A 22,392-nucleotide genomic window follows, 5' to 3' on the forward strand; every position below is an offset into this window, starting at 1 on the left:
GCTGCTCATCATACGCTTCTGAAAAACGTAGAGTAAATCCTATCCACTCGCGACTTCTATACAGTATATATATTCAAAGCCGTCACACAGTCGGTCGATCAAACAACTGCAAGTCTGGATCTCCTATAACTAGAGCCACGGAAATTTCGCGGATTCATTCAGTCGCAAGCTAGAATGCAAACCTCCCCACTGTCGCACTGTGTTCGTGATTGGACCGCAGTTATCTGGACACGCCCCTCTACATCCGTGAGCCAACGATTTCCAGCTAGGAGAGAAGTAAGCGAATCAGGTAGTGCCAAATAACAAGGATAAAAATGTTCTAGCTAAGAAATCAACCAATGGGAAAGTAAACATGGATCGAGCACACCTATAACTTTGAATTCTATCCTGAGGCCAGAGGAATCAGCGAAATTTCCGGGACTCTACCTATAACTATTGCAACAGGGTCAACTAAGAATTTTGCGAGACAAGTGATGCCAGCGAACCTGGCGGCGTGGAGTGTACCGATGTTTTTTAAGTGTGTGAAACTCGTTTACAGTAGTGGCATCTAGCAGCGCGGGGTGAAAAATAGCTTGAAAGCGATGCAGTAAATTGTCTTGCGCTTCGTCAAAACTAACTGGCCAAAGTTTTTTCATAATGTCCTATTACGATAGGATGCTACAATCCCGACCATCCTCGTACGCGGCAATACCAAAGCTACACTCTGTTTATAATAATGAGTAACGATAAGAAAATTGGCATTAAATGATGATAATACATATTCTCCTTCTACAATCCAAAATACTTGAAAACACATATACATAGTGTTACGTGTTTTTAAATTATTCAGGTTATAATTTTAGTAATGCCATAGAAGTATAGCTTATAACGTGTGCAGACAATTTATATTACCTTTTTAATGAATTTTAACCAAATGGAGAGTATTTTAATAAAATTACTTGTCGCAAATGAGGTCTTAAGACGGGTTTGGAATTTTTATAAGTTTTTGTCGCTTTGATCGGAGCTTAATATTTCAATTTTTTCGTGCTGCTATCTGTAAATGTCAAAATTGTTGTATCTAAGTATATTTTTGACAACAAAGTTGGAGGGGTACTAATGGACTAAAAATGGCATTCAATTTTCTTTAAGTTGGGTGGAAGATAACTTTAAATATATTTTACATCAAGTTTGTGAAGCCGGTTTAGCAATTCAATTTTACCGTTGCTGTACGGCTAGCTTTCGGCCATCTTTTCAGCAATTTTTTTTAAACGTTAAATAAGCCAATCGCAAGAAAATATAGAATAGATGTTATATCTGTAGAACTTGCAAAACCTGTTTAGCTTTAATGAGAAATAACTCTGATCAGAAAATGTTCACAATACACGTAACCAGTTGCTGAGTTAAACATATTATAATGAAGAAGTTGAAAGCACCGTGCAAACGTTACCCTAGAATTTCACCCAAAAAATCATGTGAATTTTGTGAGTCTTAATACATTGCAGTTGAATTATTTCCGCTTCTTGTCTCTCGTGCGCGCGAGCAAGAGTTAAGATAATGGGCGAGAGCCGTTCAGAATGCGTTTATCTTCTTATCGGCAGATAAAACGAGGGTTCCCTCCACCTTTCTTGTCGTCATTCTTCTTCCCGGTACGCACAAACACTCCACGCCCTCACCTGATACCTCGCGTGGAACGCGCTAAAGAGGCGGAGTGAAAAGGTAAGGATGGAAATGATCGTCTCCAAGCGATCTCAGCCTCGCGAAACGCAATACGGCTCGGCTTGAAATCCACCATGTTGGATTTTCTCTCATTATTCCAGATATTTACTAAAAATAGTTTTTAAATGGTACCTTAAAAGTAAAAAGTTACAATGAATCACCATTACGCAACTAATCAAGCCAGAATTATAACTACGAATAATTGCATGACACTTTACAAATATCAGATAACGTACAAATAGTTCTAGTGCAGATATCAACACCAAAGAGTAATTTGAAATAGTATACAATGAGACATTTGTGTAAACATTAAAATGCAATATCCCAACATAGCGAACAGTTTGGAATAAAAAAAAATGCAAGCAGCACATTTAATATGAACATTTCACATGTAATATGAAAATTTCTTAAGTCCTATTATTGGTATCCAGGATTTCCATTGTCATAGGCTCAAAGACTTGAAAATACCAAACTTTCACAAACGTTAAGTATGTTTACTTTAGCACCAAATCTTACTGTAATGTTCGTGAACGAAAAGAAACATATTCCCGAGCATAAATGTCCTTTTTAAGGTTGCCCGTTCAACAAGACTTTAAGTTTTTAGAACTATTTTTCTCAATTTGCTGTATGCGGTTACGGGCAATTACTCATTAATTCGAAATGACTACAGTAAAACTGCTAACTAACAACTGTTGCTTATACGTAATGTACTAAAAGAAACCCGGTGCATAATAATTGTAAACGATGAATATCGTTGTTTTGAGATTAGCCTGTGACTTTATATTATAATTACCGCTAAAAAAAGGAATATATGAAATTATTATTTTCCAACCACTTGCTTTTTTTGAAATTTTGTTTTGATCTTGACATTGTATTAAAGCTGTAAAATTTGTTGTATCCGACTATATTTGAAAACAAAGTTGGAGTGGTACTAATGGATAAATATCAGCTTCCAATTTTCTCCATCAAATAAAGTTTGACAGAAGAAAACTTCAAATATGGTTCAACTCATGTCACCCTATTAATTTATTTTTGGTATGAGCTATCTCAAACCTTTTAACATTTTAATACCATTTATAAAATAAATCAATCATCACAGTGCTGGATATAATTTTTGAAATGTACATATATCATTACTGTCCATTTTTAAAATTTTAAATACAATTCACATTATTCGTTAAAAAAAATTATTGTTCAGTGATTTTTAAAAGTTATATACGTGTCACGTTCTTTTTTATTTTAGATATAAAATTATTTAGCATGTAAAATTAATATGAACATTATTTTAGTTATTTCACCTTAACTCCTTTAATCGCCCATTTTTGTGTTCTTCACCATTTTAAAGATTCTTTTTTGACGGAAACTGATGTCATTCCCCGTTTTCGCCCGATGCAGTTTGCGATCGGCTGACGGCAGTGGCGTAGCCAGGATTTGTGTATGGGAAGGGGGGGGGGGGTGTTAAGAAGCATGGACCCCCCCCCCTCCCGTATTTAAGCGGGGGGTCCGGGGGGTCCTCCCCCGGGGAAAATTTGGATTTTCAAGGTGTAAAATAGTGCTATTTTAGCAAGTTTTCGGTACTTAAATCTAAATATTGTAATGGTAAAAAATTTATTAATATTTTAAAATGAAATTTGTTTGAGTGATGAATAAGAAATTAATTAAAGATTTGGTGCTAAGGGTGGGGGGAGGGTTGAACCCCTTAACCCCCCCCCCCCCCCCCCCCGGCTACGCCCCTGGGCCGACGGGAACCCGAGCCGAGAGCTGGCGACTCACCCGGCACCAGCTGAGCGGCCGCAGCAGGCAGCGTGCGGCCAGAAAGAGCGCCGAAGACGCCAGCAGGTAGACCCAGGAGGCGAGCGCCGCGCGCACCACGCAGTCCTGTAGCAGACCGAGCGCCTGGGCCGGCTCCACCAACGGCAGCCAGGGGTGGAAATGGCGCGCGCTGCTGTTCATCTCGGGACCCGCGGGCAGAAGAGTGCTTCGGAGACCTGCGGACCCCCCGTCGGAACCGAGTCAGTCGGGCGCTGGAAACACTTATCTCGCTCGCGATTAGTTAGGAGGGGAGTGGGGGATTACGGAAGTTATCGATTCCGCGTTATCTGCCCCCGCGAACATGAGTCCGCGCACTTGAAAACGTCAAGCTGCGTAGGCGTACACTCCCGATTTTTTTTCCCTGCGAAGTTAACCAACCATCAAACTCTTTCTTTTATTCGCGGAATCGTGGTGATCTTGCGTATAGCATTGAGATTGTTGCAAGAAAAAATTTGTTACCATCGAAAAAAACGGTACCACAAAAATCAGGTCTCTTCCCGTGTAGTTGGTGCGAATCAAAGACAATTATTCTGACACCACAATACTTGAGATGAAAATCGTGGAACGACAAAGCAGATGGCCGGGATTAACGTTAATGCTCGTTCGTGTTGGTTTTTTTCGTTTCTTTCGCCTTCATTACCTTTATTTAAGGGCTGTTTCTAAAAATTTCAACTCCATGCCTCTATTTCATTTGTTGTTATGGCGCAGATATTTTCGACAAATATTCACTTGGTGCAAAAAAGCGCGCAAGTCTTTGGGATTATCATCACTTGCGCGAACTTTTACACCCATGATATTATACCAATAGAATATCTGTTCAAGTTATGTGTGGCAGAGAAATGGATATGTCAGATTAAAATTTTTGACAGAGCCCCTTAAAAAAAATAATGACGAAAAAAAAAACATGGTGTGTGAGACAGAAGTAAACCTGCTTCACTATAATAATGGCACAATAAAGTGTTGCGCTGCTGTGGTAGCAACGGGTTTGGGTAACTATTTGTTCAGGAGTTTTCTTTTGTTTCAAGGTTGGATAAAAAAAAAACATGATTGGTTATCGCAGACGACTCTTCTGGTATCAATCCAACTAATACTTGATGGAAAGGGACAAAAAGTGATACCACAAAACATTGCAGTTATGGGAAGATTATCAACTGTCACATAGGTACCACTTGCATTGAACAAGCCTCACGTAATTCGTAAATGGCTGCATGTATCATTCAAATGAAATAACCAATTTCAATCCCGTGACTATTATTTGCTCATAAAATTGTGAACAAATGTTTAAAGTAGTGTTCAAAAGTGTAATTTCTTACATTCGGGCCCCAAATCTCGAATTCATTTAGCTCCCCCAACTTGGTGACGCTTGTGGTCTAAAACGGCAATTACAAACACGCATTTAAGTCAAGTTAGTTAGCTCTTCAAGGATGGAGACAACAATCCTAACTTATTCGTCCGTTTTTTTTTTTTTTTTCAAATATTACGCGCTTAAAAACTAATACTGACAGCACACTTAAAAAAAAAAAGTTTTCCTTGATATTCCGTGACTCGACATCTAAATGCGTAATAATTACGGAAAATCTGCAATACTCGTCGGGAAAGCTAGGAAAAAAACACGCTAGGAAAAACCACCCCTCGTTGAACGCGCAGCGCTTCTCAGGCTATTGTCTTATCCTGGTTTTACGTCCGGTCGACAAAGAACGAGGTCGTAAGAGACCAATTACGCTGAGCGTCAAATAAGACGTTAATTTGGTAGAACTATGTTTATTGAGTTTTCTTCTTCTTGACGGGGCGTACCTAAACCCGGCAGCCAAAATGTCGATTTCAGAAGAGTTCCAACAAACCTGAATGTACTCAAACTGAGTTAGTAGTTCAATCGTTCATATTTCTAAGCCGTGAATTTTTTTTCCTACTGTCGATTTAAAAAAAAAAAAAAAAAAAAAAAGCTTACATAAGCGATAAGCGGGTGCATTTGCACTCAAGATAAGCTATAGTTTGATTTGAGTCGGTGAAAATAACTCGCGATCATCTTGCTATGAAACAATGCTCAGTTTCCAGCTGTGAGTTGAAGCATCTGTTCAGGCATTTAACTAGACCTCCGCCTCCTATTTCCAGGCGAGGAATGTCACACACTGCAGTTCAAAACAGGTCTATGTCCATGACGTTGCAACGGGAATTTGACTGTAATCTTAAAACTTTAATGAAATATCTTACAGGTGGATTTTTAAACTAAAAAAAAATTAAATAACATATTTTAAAATAAATTACACCGTTTAATATTCCGTAATAACTTGGAGACTACTTCAACTCTTTAGAGGAAAAATAATTATATCAACAACAGTAACATATCTAAAATTTAATAACTTTGATATCTAATACAGTTTATTTTAATTTAATCTAATTCCCCCAATTTAAATAATTTTGTTTTAAATGACCCAAATATGGTGAAAACCATTTGGTTACTAGGCGTATATACGTAAAAAAAAAAACCTTATAATTTAACTAATATGGTGAGTTTTAAAGTCTTGATAAAGAATAACAGAACATATTAGGGATCAATTAGTATTTTTTCATGGGAAAATAACATGAATATGATTAAAATGTCAATGAAACTTTTCGTTTACACTTTTTTAAGGTTATAAATAACGTCGAAATCTAACCTAGTATCGAAGGGTATGACAGCTGGTATTTTTAATCGATAAAAGTGTACTAAAACTTAAATTTTTTTTCAGTTCTGGTAAATATATTACTTAAATCAGGAAACTGTTCAGTTCAGACATATTACTTCACTTGATGAATTAAAACAACCTTAAAAAATCGCAATGAAGCTAACACTTTGCTATGACCAAAGTTAATACGCAACACTTCACTTAAAAATTTTGTAATAATATGTGATATTTTAAAAATATCCTTTTGCAAATGTACATAAAAATGTATTTTTAAAATTACACAGGTCTATATTTTTCTATTTACAGGGTATGGAAACTATCTCCACCCGACTGTACATCGCTGGCTGTCTCTGTTTGCGATAAGTATTTCGGTTAGGAAACATTAACTCCACTTAATGATCTGAAAATGGTCTAGACTGCTAGCACAAACGTGGCAAGCATTAAATAGTTTTAAGCACTGAATTATAGCAAAATAAAAGACAGTTTCATCACGTTTCTCGTAATTTCATCAACTTGTGTAAATTATGCGTAATAAATTATTCAGATTTGCGAGTCCATTTCGTCACATCACATTTAAAAGCAGCTTACGATTGAAAATTAATTAAATAAAAAGTCCTTTAAATTATCTACGTATTGCAATTTCATACTTAAAAACCATTTATTCAAAATTATTTACATCAGGTAGGCCTATAGTTCGTCAAGTATTACTTTTTTTTTTCAATAGTAAAGAATAACAAATAAGACTATTGGAATTTGTGGATTTTTTTTTCTTATTGTTGTTGTGATAGTTGAAATAGGCTCCCCATAAAAAACATATCAACCTGTAAATTGTATTGAATTTATCAGGTTTTTAGTGGAGGTTATTACTTAAGTCTTGTTTTAAATTATGTTCCTTCGATTAGGCAGCACAAATCTCAGAGGAGTATATTAAGCTCATTGAGATAAACTTAAATTGTTACCAAGTCGTGAAAGATGTGTTTAGTTAAAGATGTATAGGTACTTGTTAATTTAGGCGTAAGGCAGGCTGTGCTTAAGCTGAATTCTACGATGTTTATAGCATAGATTATCTTAGGAAGATGACTGCGAAATATCATCAGCTGGAGCGCAACGAGGAAGCGAGCCAGGTCGTCAACATGACAAGCAAAACTGAACGCCATTAGAGAAGACTGAAATGCCTTCGGTATTTTCGGGATTCCTGCTTAAGGGTGTACGTACCATTTTTACGTTTAAAACGGATTAACTATAATTAGCTGGCAAAGATGAATGCTTACAATTTATGTTTAGTATGGCTAAGGAGAACCAAATTGAATAAATAACTGAATTATTTTTTGCGTTTAAAGGCAAGCTGATGGCTACTGCGTGGTGTGGTTTAAAATTCCTTCAGAAATTTTTATTCAAATTTATTTAGCCTTTCGAAATCATAAAAAAAAACTAATGTTTTAAAAGGCCATGTAATTTTTTTTTCTGAAAGAAATAGCTATACAATATCACATTGCAACCAGTAAAACTGACTTTAAACCTAAAAGGTTCCTAGTTATATTCCACTTCATTCTCCTTACTATACTGCAAAAAATGTTAAAAATGCATCTTTTTCCAGCTAATTATGGCAGAAAGTATGCGATGTATATTTTTCATTTTGTGAAAGTTCAACAACTCAAAATGTCGGCAAATTTAACCGTGTAAAACGTTTATATGTATAAAATAATGACCTATAACGGGACATACACCCTTATAAAAGATCATTTCAAATTTAAGACTACATTTAATGTGAAACTGCAGAGAAAAAAAGTTATGTACTTTTACAAAAGATTATTTGAAAATCAGTTGCCAAGAAATAGTTTGTAATAATACAAGAAAGATATTGAAACTTTGTACAAACACATGGCTATGGTTATTTTTGCATATATGAAATACAATTTTCTTTTAGATAATACTGAGTATTTCGGAAGAATATTGGCTTATAATATATTTTAATTGATGTTTCATTCAAGAATTTTTTTTAACTATGAAAAAGATAATCGAATATTTAACAATTTTTAACAATTGGAGGCACTGGGACAACACACAACATAAATTTCCGGGTGAGAATTCAAACCCAGTATTATTGCAAACACTATTTTGTAGTGATACAGTTGTATCAATGTAAATGTAAAAATGTACAAATATCTGTAATTTTGCATGAATATTATTGTTCCAATTACAAAAAAATAAATAAATATTGTCATGTGGCCGTGAAAAGGATTTCTGAATTCTTTCGATGACCTGATGTATCAAAATTTCATAGGATGGTCGTGTGCATGGAGGGAAATTATATTTTATTTATTTTACAGACTCTTGGTGAAACAGCCCGTAAGAGCAGAGCATGGTGGCATTTCTGCGAGAGTTGGGAACTGTTTATTTTTTATCTATCATAAATGGTGGTGAAAAATACTCGATATATTACACTGCATAGGTAATTCCTGCTTTAAAAATAAGCGGTGGTTAATTATCAGCAAAAAGTGACTAGCGATAAATGTAAATAAAAAAATACTTTAAAATGTTATGTTACGAGGTTAGAATCTTTTTTTAATAAATAGTGTGCATAACATATCATTAAGTAATTTATATGTTGAAAAACCTCACACGCTACTGGTCAGCTATCGCGGAATGGTTAGCAGATTGTTAAAATAATTGTTTACGTCCACTACCAACAGATGTCGAATACTTCACGAAATTTCACTGCCTAAAATAAAGGGATTATAATTAAATTTTGAACCGATTTCACACAGGCCGTGGGCACAGTCTGCTGTGCATTAGCTTCACCCCGCCCCCCCCCCCCCCCACCACCACCGTGCAATTAACAGTTTTAACGTTGGCCTGAGCAGTCACACGGGCGTTGCCTTGCGCGAGTCCCTACTGTTCTTGCTAACTGCTCGCCTCAATAATGACAGGAACCTTCAAACCAGAACCTGACGCGAAGCGACAGGTATAAAATGACGTAACAAAGATACTTGCTTCAATTTTTATACCGATATTTTTTTTTTTTTTTTTAACAATTGAGTATTGTTACGTGTGGGAAAACAGGTTCGAAAATATACCCCAATTAATTAAGTAGTATTATTTATTGATAATATTTACATTATTAACTAAATTAAATCACTTAAAATGTCCCTCCATAAATTAATCATTTCTTCGTTCAGTTCACAGTTCCTCCACAGAGCTCGCCTCGACAGTGGCTCTCTCTAATGCTTGTCATTTATCTGGCACCTGTGTCTCAACTACTGGCTCGTCCGCGCCGCGACACACCAGTCTCCGCACACGAGGCACGTCGATCGTCGTCCGGTTTATCACTCGCCAAGGGGGTCATTCGGCCTCTTCACTGCACTCTCCCGCCACTTCACCGGCTCGAAGGCTGGCGTCGTCGCTTTTATACCCCTCAGCCCCCCCTCTTCCGGAATGGCCTCGCGTCATCAGGGTCGACCCGACGGCCGAAGCACCCAGATCAGTGGCGTCCCATTTACGCCGCTCCACGCAGGTGTCTCCGGAAGCACAGATGGACGGCTCAGAGTCGATGTCAAAGCCAAGCGGAAGAATGCTGCGGGGGGAGGAGGGTAGAGCAACCAGGCCGCGCGGTGCCTCCCCCCCCCCCGGGGGGGGGGCCCAAAGGGCCGGCTGACCGCCAGGCTTGTCCCACGGCCGCGGCCCTTCCTCGTAACAGTATCATTGTTACTTCACTCGATACCTTTACGTCACGATTTTACTCTACGTAATTGTCCAACATATAAATACCCCTAAGTTACACGCTCGGGAGTGTACGAAAGGATTTGTGAATCGTAGGTGTGTTGCTGGAAGCCGGGTGTGGTTAGTGAGTGTAGCCGCCCGCCGCCAGGGGCGTTGGCGACGTCTCTGGTTATCACATCCCGGATGCGGCTAAAATATGAGAGCGGACCTCGCTCTTCCAAGAGCCACGAACCCTCGCACGGCATACTCTTTTCTGCCATCACCAACTCTTCATCCATACCGTCCTCTGGCACCCCGTAGTCTCCAGTATTGCTAATTGAGGTATATTTCACCCCCGCATGTCTGGGCGTCAATCCCCGCACAAAGCACACGATGTATGCGACCCTCCCCCAGCACGGCTAATCCCCAGCACGACCAGGCGTACAGACTTCGGGCCGAGACGCACCTAGGTCTCTCCCAAACCCGGATCCCAGCTGCAAAATACACACTTAGTTTTAGTTAGGTAAGAGGGGGGGGGGGGGGGGGGGGGGGGGAAATGTCAGCTAGTCTTTGAGTACTCGCCAGTGATGTGTAACATCTAACCTCAGTAAAGAGCCAATTCATGTATTCTCATGTTGCAAATACACATGTAATACGAAACTCGGACACGAACTTTAACGTAGAATTCTTCAAAAAATAAAGCCGAACATGATAAAAATACAAAAATTGTGTTTTCAACTACATTTCTGGACGCGAACCACACGTAGTTTCCGCACCCGCCGCTGGAATTCGCTGCCGGAGAAACTACGTCGACTCAGCTATCGAACCATTTCATTTGGTAACATAAATTTGAACTGTATATCAATGAAACAGCTCCAGTAAAAGCGAAAAACACTTGGGAAAAAAAAAACTAAACCCCGGCTTCGCGCCTGATTTTCGACAAGGAATTGTGTTAAAATACTGCCTATCTTTTTTAAAGTCATCAAAGAGTTAAAAGTATAAAGTTCCCCTTTTTGGCTTCGTGAACTTTGGTTCTCGCCATCCTCCACAGATGGCAGCACATTCCCGTTCCATTCTCGCGAAATGACTTACGCCAAATGCATTGTGCCGAGAGCCACGGTGAAAACAACCAGCTTCACTCACTCGGGAGGTTCCGGCATCGGGACGCAGGCAGGGTGTCCACAACGAAAAAAATATTTCGTACCAACTTAGGCGAGAAAAAAGTACTAGATTAGAAAAACAGTACTAAATTATAATTTGTTACGGTTTTTAACAATTTACGAAGTCGCAATGCTCGAACTTGAATATCACACCACACACACATACATTCCATTGTTGTTTTAAAAATAATTACGCTTAATAATAAGACCTATTGGAGTTACAATAATAATATTATTATATTAAAGAAAAATGTACTAGATCTGTACTAAACCGCTAAAAAATGTATAAAAGTACTAGATCTAGTAGGAAAGTACTAACTGTGGAGACCCTGGACGCAGGCGTCTCGCGGCGTGCGGGAGGGAAACTGGCGGTCAAGGAGCTGCAGACCGGACCCACGGCCGAGAGGGGCGCGATAAGGAACCGACTCCCAGCCAATCAGAGCGGTCCCTTCGGCCGCGGCACGCGTCTTCTCTCGCAGCACGGCGCCGCCGACAGACGTGCAGTCACCGCTCCAGATCCCTGCCGTTTTAGGTCAAGACTTTATATTTACAGTAATTACAGATAAACTTGTAGACTTTTTCAATTGTTTAACTTTCACGAAATGAAAAATATATACAGCGCTTACTTTTTTGCATAATTAGCTGCCAAAGTTACATTTTTAACGTTTTTAGGTTGTACAAATAAGGAGAAATTTAATTGATTACAGAACTGAAACTTTTTAGGTTTATAAACTGCAATGCCACTGGTTACTTCATGATATGGTTTGCATTTATATCACAAAAACTCATTTCATGTTTTTGGCTATCAAAATAGTAAAACTTTAGAGATAAAATTAATTAATATTTTCAGTTCTGCAATCAATTAAATTCTCCTTATTTGTACAACCCAAAAACGTTAAAAATGTAACTTTGGCAGCTAATTATGCAAAAATTATGCGATGAATATATTTTTAATTTCATTAAAGTTAAACAATAGAAAAAGTCTAAAAGTTGATATGTGATTCATATAAATCTAAAATTATGAACTGAAATGGGAGGCACCCCCTTAAGTAATGAGACGGTGCTCCCAATGAATTACAGAACTCCTCCTTCGATATTTTTTTATTTAAAGAAACAACATGGCAACAGTTTGCCTTCTCTCCGAGATCCTTAAGTGCACGGAAGAGAACACAAAACCTAATATGATAACGTATGAGAACCGTGTATGTGTGAAGGGGGGTTTCATTCGTTTTCGGTCGCGACCGAAAACGAACGAACGGAACCCGCCTATTTTGAAACAGGCCGTAAGGGCGCGTTTCCCGTGGCTCAGTGCGTCATCCCGCACGAGATAAGACAACTGCGTCGCATTTTCGGCGCGACGATTCTCGCGATAAGCCGGCACCTGCGACGGCATAGAGTCACCGTCACCGTCTCCCGTCGAGTGTTAGCACTTATGAGGGAAGGGGGGGGGGGGGGGTGTTGGTTTGTACAAGAGGGAGAATCTCGGATTCACCAACTCCCAATCAGTACCCATAAGACAATGAGGGAGATATGGAAGTGCGACTCTTGCAGTGGAAAATGAAACCATGTTTTGCGCGACATGTTACTCTATTTGTTGGGTGGGCCCATAAATACTGGAAGAAGAAAAAAAAACTCGGAAGGAAGGTTCAAAACCAAAGTGTTATGTATATGATTGAATTTATCTACTTGACTAATTGCCAAGTAACAGAGATTCAATCTGTGCGAGAAACCCTTAATGCGATTTGTAATAAAAACAAAAAAAATTCTATATAATTGAGCAGGAGATGCAGAATAAGTGGTTACTAATAAAGTAATATAATTTTTACTGGTTTGTTTATCCGATAATAGCTTATGCATTACTTCTCACAATCTATATAGCATTGTTAGTAATATATTATGAAAGCTACTATCTAGCGGATGGGCACAAAACTGTTTACTTCAAGAAAATAAGTCTCAGATTCGGCAATTAAAACTTTGTTCCCCATGTCAGAAGCCAACGTATCTGATGCCACGGGTGTCTCCAGGAATGGAAGCGCTGCCCCACCGTCAAATTAGAAAATAAATAATTGAAACAAGGACATAGGTCTAATAGTTAGAAACAATTAGTAACACATTCTCACAAACTATTGTTTAATTTTTTAAAGTACTTTTTCTCTTTTGTAATAGTTTATTATAGTATGGTCCCGAAGTTTAAAGTAGATTGCTTACTTTAGTGGCCATTGTCCTAGTATACTATCTTTTCCACTTGCTCATGCAACTCCACGTGTCTCTCTCTCTCTCTCTCTCTCTCTCTCTCTCTCTCTCTCTCTCTCTCTCTCTCTCTCTCTCTCTCATGTGTGTGTAAACAGCTGTTGGAGAGAACGAATAAATTTTACCGATTTTAGAGATGCTTTAAATTGTTGCTCACCTTAACACCAACCAACGTCTCATTTCAGTTCCTGTCACCTAGACGTGGTAAAATGTACCATACAGAAAATCTACACATATGTTTAAGAACGAATTTTATGGTGAGAATTTCAGTAATATCAACTATAGTTAATTAGGGATAACAGGCATGCAAACTATCCCAATCACCACCCATATTCTATCCTGCAGGTGACACGATCCCCAGACAGGAAAAAAAAAAATCCGTGGATGCATGGAAGCGAAATATTCGGGTGTGTGACTCGGGTTCAGTGAACATCAGGTCTCTCCACTCGTCTCGGTGGCCGTAATTGTTGTACGGCGTCAGGTCCGCGGGTCGGGAGACGGGTGACGTCACGTCACTGATGTCAGGGGACTTGCCTTACATCGTCATCTTCGTTTCTCCGCCTTAAAATGTTACGGTCGCCACACAACTCTCATAGTTGCTCCCACGTAAGACGAGAAGACTACGCGCAAGTCTACATCACTGCGCTTAGAGGCGATACCGCGCTGGAAGCACCAGCGAACTTCACACTTTAAAATCTCGCCTCACTAACATACATGCACCCCTGACTAGGCGGGGCCCCTCAATTATTAATTAATTGTATAATCAACCTCAAGGAAGAATTTTCGTGTCGGTAGAGCAAGCACACACGCTGTTCCCACGATAGTTGCCGAAATGCCCAGAAACACGCGGATAAAAACAAACCACAATCTTAACGCATGCAGTGACCAACGAAAACACACGCTTCGCATGCCTAGATTCCTTTTTTTTAAAAGTTCTGTGGTGAGTATGACAATAAAAATAATTATGAAATCACGTGTCTCAACTATTAAGGGAAAAAAAACTCTTTGATATGTTCCTTGGCGTGATCAACTCTGTTCAGTGCTGTTTCCGTAAACAAAATCCAAATCAGTGACCCAGTTATTTTGTAGTATTGGCTGAGTATCTGGATCAAGTTTCACGTTCTTATCAATGGCACGTGCGGGGAACACTACAAATATCATTTTGGTAGTATTCCTCAACAGTTTTTACTAATAGTAAGTTTATGTCTTTGACCGATCCAGTCTTAAAAAATACTAGGCCTATAATGGTTACTGGGGAAATTTCTAATGTTTTAATTTTTTTCTTGACAAATATAGGAGAGTAATAAATTAGTAATATTGCAAACATTTGTTACTTCCCATGGCCGATAGTAAGGACCCAAAACAGCATATTTCCTGTGGTGATTACAGGAAAACTGCATGGGCGAAAATCCCGGGAGAGGGGCAGGGAATGAGATAACTTGTGACGTATAAAATCCACGAGCAAAAAATTCACATCCGCCCCCCCTTACGTATCCTAAAGGATGCCAGCCATTTTTGTTGAATTTATGAATATTAAATTCAAAAAGTGGTAAGAGGTCCTGGCGGGTGAGCTAAAGCTCCCGGGTTCGATTCTCGGCCGAGTCGAATTTTTTTTTTTTTTTTTTTTTTTTTAACTGTGCAAAGTTTCCTCCCCGGGTCCACGACAGGGAGCGGAAGGCAATGATGAACCACTGCAGAAATCAACCTGGCACGAAGACACGGGTAACGCCGCGACTTAACAACACCGTGCTGGGACGCGAGTACCTACCTCAAGTATCACCAGGTGTAGACATGTGACTCTCTCGCCAAAGAGACGGCGGAGAGGGACTGTTATTTCGTCGGCACACGCGTTACAAATTAGCAACCAAACCAGACATTGGAATTTCGAGTTAAAGCTCGAACTGTGTTCATTTGCGCCGTAGAAAACAGAATGAGCTACGTTAGAGAGAAAGTTGGCAACCAACTAATTGTATTCACTACTTTCTGTTCTCTACGGCACAAATCAGCACAAATTGAGCACTACTTTTTTTTAAGAAAATAAAGTTTCAGTTCGAAATTCCAATATGCGGTCGCCAGCTGTCCGTTTGCTACACACATAACAAGTGCTGTAACTTATTTTTGTTTACATAGCACAAAGTTTTACATTTTGGCTGTGAGTGACAAAAAGTGAGCACTTATTAGTGGCGTGGAAACCATTCCCGAAAGTCGATATCTTTCGTGGGTGGTCGCCGACTTCGACGCCCAGCTGGTGACAAAACTTACTGTATGCTATGACTTTTTTACGTAATGTAACACACATTCTGTTCTCTACGGCACAAATTAGCACAAACCGCGAGCACTAATGTTTGACCGATTTCGTACTCGAAATTCCAATGTGTGATCATCAACCTAACTCGCGTTCGCGACGCTTATCTTGTTCGTGGAATAGTGAAGAAGGGAGAGGAGGAAGGAGACGTCGAAACAAATCTGAGAGGACTTGAGATACACGCTTATCTAACGGACTCGGGCCTGCAGCTGAGACCCAAAGTGTGAGGATGACGCATCCTCACGCGGCTCCAACAGGTGCCCGATAACACCTCCGACCCGAACTTCACGTGTGGACGTTTCGCAGAAAAACTGACGTCTTCGAAAAAAAAAACCTTATGGGTACGTTGCTAACGTAACTTCGCAGACTGATAGCTCACTAACGGCAGGTGCCGCCATCTGTGATTCCGGCAAGTAACTCGATAGCTAAGATATGATACATAAATTGGCGATTCGACGGAATAATGCAGTACAATAATTACAGTTTTAAGTTAGGAGTTTTAAAAATTATATGAACTTGAAAATTCATTTTATTTTAGTGTTAAGAAATGTTAAAAAATTTGTGTGTAATCCGCATACCTTATGCCTTGCCACGACACATCGCTCAATGTAGTCATAACGTGCAAGTGGAATGTAAATGGCGCGCAAACAGCACTATCTTCCTTATCGTTACACTTTTCCTGATTCTCTAAGCGATCTCTCTCTCTCTCTCTCTCTCTCTCTCTCTCTCACTCTCCCCCCCCCCCCCCCCCCCCAAGAATGCTTCAATTCTTTCCGTTCTGGTCACATCATTTCTCCAACTTAACCCTACCGGCCGCAAAGAAGTTTAATTTTAACAGAAAATAAATAGTGCAGAATGAAAGTCTTGCGCAAGCGGGATTGGAAGAGGAAGTAGAAGGTATCAGCGGGAAGCAAGCAGGTTGAGAAATCTACGCGTGTGCTGCATTATCCTTCCGAGTGCTATATCCGTTCAGAATATAAGGACCCTGTAGTGATTAACGAGTGATACGTAGGCTACATACAAACTGTTAAAAATGTTCACAGTAAATTTACGAAAAACGCTGGTTATGAATCACCCAGGGATCTTTGTCAATTTTTATCATCTTTGTAGAATTAGGGGTACTAAGTTCACTTAATTCGAAAATGAAAAATGAATATATATATACTTACAAAATTATATTTTTAAGTAATCATATTTATGAATACTAGTGCGACGTTTTCCCGCTATTATATAATTTTTAGGAAAATGTATTTTAAAAAATTCGAGACAAAAAATAAAATTAGACATTTATATTTATAGGAAAAACCCTTAAAATTGAAAAAATTAAAAAACCAAGAAAAAAAAACAAAAAATTTAATTGTTCTTAAAAACGTACACTCAAGAGATATTTTTATATTTAACTAGAACTAACTGTGCATGAAACTTCGTTCGCGGAGGCAGAATTATTCACATTATAATCTTATCATATTTTAATTTGTTTTTGGTTTTTATGGAAAGTAAAATATGAAAATATCTATAAAACAATGCATTTACTAGCACGCACACTGTACTTGCAAATATGTATTCTAATGCCTTATTGAAAAAAAAAATATATAGGGGGTTTAGTCATCGTATTTTCGGAACGATTTGAGATATCAGAAAAAAATAAAGACTGAAATAATAGCATAATCAAGTTTTGAGTTAAATCATTTTGTACAGACCAGCTGTATAAAACTTAGCAGCAGCAGGTTTTTTTTTTGTTAATATGAGTGTGTTTTAGAGTACCTAATGGTAATGATATTTGAGTTATATAATTTCTTAGACAAACATTTTCTTTGCGTTGGATTTGGTTTAGGTACCTAACTTTATAATTTGCTAATAGGAAAAATATTTAATAGCCGTGGACCGGAGACAGTCGCGGGTTCAGTGACCTCTAGGAGTGACTCCGCAGTCATCTCCATGTTCGGAGAAATATCCCCTGCTCATTGGCTGCTGACCCGAGAGTTGTCTGGATATCTCTTTAGCCCATGGTCTCTTACAGGCCCAGAGTCCTCCAGGTAAAACGTGACAAAAAAAGCAGAAGGATCGCAAATGTATAGGTAAGTACTTGAATTTTAACCAATTTTTCTGGTCTCTATTAACAAGTAAATACTGGATGTCCATAAAATAATGTCCCAGTTTCTATGGTATATTAAAACAATTTAATTTAGACAATTCACAAAAAAAACATACATATAATTAAATGTAAACTACCCTAGTCTTTCTTACAAATGTTCAATATGTGCAACTTTAGTTATACGGCACACATCCAACCTAAAGACTAATTTTCCCCACACTTTGGTTAACACGTCTGGAGTAACGGAAGAAATAGCCACTGCAATTATGTGTATCAATTCTGGCAAATCATTAGTTAGCGGTCGAATGTAGACACTATTTTTTGTAAATCCCCAAAAGAAAAAAAATCGCATGGCGTTATATCTGGTGAATGTGGAGTCAGCGAAAAATGAGCTCTGTCGTCTCGACCATTACAACCAATCCAACGACTTTTAAACGTTGGATTGGGACATTCGACTTTGACTTTCAACCACTCTCGTAAAAAGAGAGTCCAATGGGGAGGGGCTCTATACTGTTGCCAAATAAAGTTTACAGGTTCACCCTCTACTAACTGGGGAAATTACGCTCAGAAGTCACCGTTTTGCGTAGGTAACGCTGCAAGCGAGAAAACATCAAAGCAGTATACGCGCATGAGCTTATCTTAAGACTGCTTGAGTTACTCTCTATGACCTTAAACCAGGGGTGCTCACAAGGGGGGGGGGGGGGGGAACGACGCAAACTGCATCATTAAAATTTCGGGGGGGGGGGGGGTGGTTAAAAGACGAGAAAAATGTATATATTAATTACATAATTATAGCTTCTAATGTGAAAATACGTTTCTGGTGCTTTGCTAATTGAAAGGGATCTTGTAAATCAAATTGGCAACCCCGCACTTTCCTCAACAAAAGCAGTTTGGCATCTGTCGGTTCAGGATGGAAATATTACCTGATATGACCAAAATTATTATTAGAAAATCAGTTTTAATTAATGCAAAATATGATAAAATATAATACTAAAAAAGTATAATAATATGAAATAATTGAGTAAATCATTGAGAAATTGGCATAAAAATTTCGGGGGGGGGGGGGAGCGCATCATTAGGTTAGGGGGGGTGAGTCATAGTGTTTGGGGGGGGGGGGGGGCACCTCTGCTTGAACCAACACACTACAACGCTTACAGTTGATACAACTGAAACTTTTAAGTGGGTCATTCTTTCATGGACATGCTGTATTTTGAAAACACGATGCTGCCATCTGTGACTGATGGCGCAAACCAAAGTTTACGCAGACAAATGGAAAAGTTGTAGTGTTGACTGATTAATGAATTTAAACCAAATGAGCTGTATTTGAATAGAATTCTTTGTCGAAAATCAATTTCAAATCAGAGTTTTACTGTTTTTTTTTTTTTTTCAAGTCTTTTCCGCTTTTATCGAAGTCGTTTCATTAGATGGATTAAAATTTCGGTTTGCTAATCAAATGATTCAAAAATCTGTGTAGCTGCTCCGGCAGCTAATTCTAACGGCGGTTTGGTGGAAACTTCGTGCGATTCCCGTCCAGAAATGTAGTCGAAAACATAATTTTGTGTATATTCGTCACACCAGGCGTTATTTTGAAGAGTTCTGGCGAGGCCGAGTTTCGTATTTATAGGTGTATTTTGCAACGTGAGAAAACAAAGAATTTGCTCTTACCGAGCTTTTTATTTTTCCACGGTGCTTGTTCGAGGAGCCTGACCTCCCGTCTAGCCTGACCTTGCGTGAGCACCTGAGACACAAACATCTCTCGCGGCATGAATATGATGATCGCGACACCCGCGGAGGCGGGGGCGACGAACCATTTCGGGGCTCCCGTGGCAATGGCGACCACCCTCCCCCCCCCCTCACCCACGGAGAGAGCGAGAGAGGCCGAGGTCAGGACATCATCGCAGAGTCGCGTACGGGGAGTGTCCGGTGCGCTCCTCTTGCTCCCGCGATGGTTCTCGACGATAAGGACACTTTGCGACCCAAATCGGGACTCGCGAGTCAGGGACGTGGCCAGGGGGGGGGGGGGGGGGAGGTCTCACTTCCAGGAATTGAGAGAAAAGAAATGATAAAACTTGTAAAGACAGAATAAGAAAATTCCAGCAACTCAGCTGCACGAGTTTACAAATGGTGCACGGTGCGCAGAGCTTCAGGGAAAAACCACGCGATTTGAAAAAAAAAAACACTCATAATATCCGAGCGGGGTCTGTTCACGAAAAAAACTTAAAAGTTCGCTGAGGGCCGAAAATTAGTTGTGATTCCGGATTAAGTTTCTAAACTGCATTTTTAGGTGAGTTAAAACTGTCAGACGGCGTGTTTTCAGAGTGATTTTTTTCAAGGCATAAAACCACCGGTACAGATTCTTGAAAGCGCTCTAGAGACTTGCATTACACCTTCATCTTAATTTCTCTGCAATATATTGTTACGGTCACAGTTAAAATTTTACAGTTCTCATATGCACGACGAGAAGACTGCACGCCAGTTCTGATCCTCGTGCCTAGAGGCGACACCGCACTAGAAGCATCAGCGAGAGTCGCACTTATCATTCTGACTCATTAACACAACACACTTGGCTAGGCAGGCGCTGAATCATGATCGCGGATAAGACGTTATCGTATCACATCAAGTGATTAAAATATCAACGCAATCTTTAAAACCTTCAAAGATACCAAAAATATTTTATGAGATGATTTTTTCCCCTATCTCTGTTATTAGCAACGCAGTATCTGGTAATACGAAGGTACAAGTGTGAGGAAAAAATTATTTTGATGATTCAAATTGAACATCGAACAAGTAGGTCACCGACTCATTTTACTCACGAGTCACGAGCCACGACGTTGAAGGGGGGGTGCGGGAGAAAAAGAGTTATTGTCATCTTATCTCGCCACATGAAAGAATAGTTTACAGCGCAGTCAATTAAGACGATACTGTCAAGGAGATTGACGGCTATGATACAGAATTGTTCTGCTAATACTATAAACTGGTAAAATAACATATAAGAATTATTTCTAAAAAAAAAAAGGGGAGGGAATTGGAATTAAATAGTATTTCTACATCACACGGTTGTGCACAGGCTAAAAGGAGGATTAGGCCTCGGCATCTTGCAATTTCTAATGTTTTAATACTACTTGCAATAAACCTTATGTTCCAGTTTTTTTTTAACGTGGCACAGTTTTGGCTACCTTGTTGAAGTGTGATCGTCATGACAGATGTAGTCTCCCGCGAGAAAATATTAAATTTCTTCCTTGCATTTGTAGACCAAAGCTTGATAAATATGTGGTTGTAACAAGGGTTGGAAGGTCAGGCAGATATGATTTATGGATTGACATGCCAAAAATTGGGATAAATAAATCCAAATTTTTAATTATGGACAAATATGACAAAATCTAAAGTGGCTGGGCATAATTCCTCTTAAGGGCTCCACCTACCTGGATCTAAAATTTTATATATATATACACACACACACACACACACACACACACACAATTTGATTCTAATCAAAATATAAAAGTCGTATCTAAGTGCAGATGAGCAATTATGTTTCCCCGTTTATTTTTTTTTAATTGTATTTTTAGAAGAATGAAAATAGCCAAAATGGGTTTTTCAGTATAACTTTTAGGCATAAAACACCCGGTACAGATTTTTGAAAGCACAAGTTTGAGTATATAAAGGTAGGGTAACGTCTTTTAAGAACCTCAGTAGGTAACTGCTCCCTGATGATGGCGCCTGAAATGTCGACCGAAACGTCGGTAAATTTATCGCCAAGGACACGGCTACAACCCAGAAGCCAAGCTACTTCAGACAATGGCCATGAAAGCCTGCGAAAATTATTATAATTAACTTTGTTATTAAAAGTTATGACCAACCATTCCTCCTTTAGTGATTAATTTTGACAAATTTAATAATCAGTTTGGCGGTTTCAATGACGGTGAAAATACACTACAGACTAATATCTGACAGTTAATTACTAACACAACAGGCGAGTGTGTTACAAAAAACGAACACCACAATAACCTTTCATCAGTTCAAAGTTAAATAATGTATTTTGTTATCTGGCGATAAATATTTTTTAAAAATGATATTAGAAAATTTCCAGTTAACAATAAATTTGTATAAAAAAGGTTTCCAATAAATTTGTATAAAAATTTAAAAAGTTTTCTTGTAGTAAAAGTTGGTATCGTACATTTTAAACAAATATAATTTTAAAACATCGTACACATATTGCCCATCTGTTTGACTGGGCTAATAAATATGGCAGATTTTTCACTAAACATTCATGAAGCTGTCTGGTATAAGTCTCTAGTGTATTTTCTCTAACTCATGCCTTTAACCGGGACTCGAACCCAGAGCCCCTCGCATTACAATCCGGCGTGGATCCAACTGAGCTATTGAGGTCGGAGGACCGGTAGGGGTTAGTTCCTGTCTAAAACAGCACAAAACTTGCAACAAACAACGTACAGACCTAATGAAGATGCTTTAAGGTGTTCTTCCTGAAGCAATTCAAAAGTGTACTTATTGGATGTTAAACACTCAAATCGTTGCGGGAAGTTGATTACATAATATCTAAACTTGTATTTGCGATCCGCAAATAAACGTGTTTCTAACGAAGACAATAAATAGCAGCTCGCGTCATTCATCACTCATACCTGATAAAATACGGTTCCTTAACTGTCATTCCCTTATCTCTACCGACGGCTGAGAACGTATGTTATCGAC

General features: G+C 38.9%; 1 protein-coding gene across 3 annotated transcripts in view; it reads right to left on the reverse strand.

Annotated features, from left to right (window-relative positions):
- LOC134535909 (cholesterol 7-desaturase nvd) overlaps positions 1-22,392 on the reverse strand; it is a 265,524-nt gene that overhangs the window by 27,020 nt on the left and 216,112 nt on the right. For 2 of the 3 annotated variants that reach the window (XM_063375285.1, XM_063375284.1), the window contains one exon: positions 3,469-3,683. In XM_063375285.1, coding sequence (XP_063231355.1) covers positions 3,469-3,648 — 180 coding nt within the window. In that variant the 5' untranslated portion in view covers positions 3,649-3,683. Of the gene's footprint in view, positions 1-3,468; positions 3,684-11,351; positions 11,553-22,392 lie in introns of all 3 variants that reach the window. The other variant, XM_063375286.1, reaches the window with a different exon arrangement.

Source organism: Bacillus rossius, chromosome 10 (genome assembly GCF_032445375.1).
Source record: "Bacillus rossius redtenbacheri isolate Brsri chromosome 10, Brsri_v3, whole genome shotgun sequence".
In the NCBI taxonomy this organism is placed as follows: domain Eukaryota; kingdom Metazoa; phylum Arthropoda; class Insecta; order Phasmatodea; family Bacillidae; genus Bacillus; species Bacillus rossius.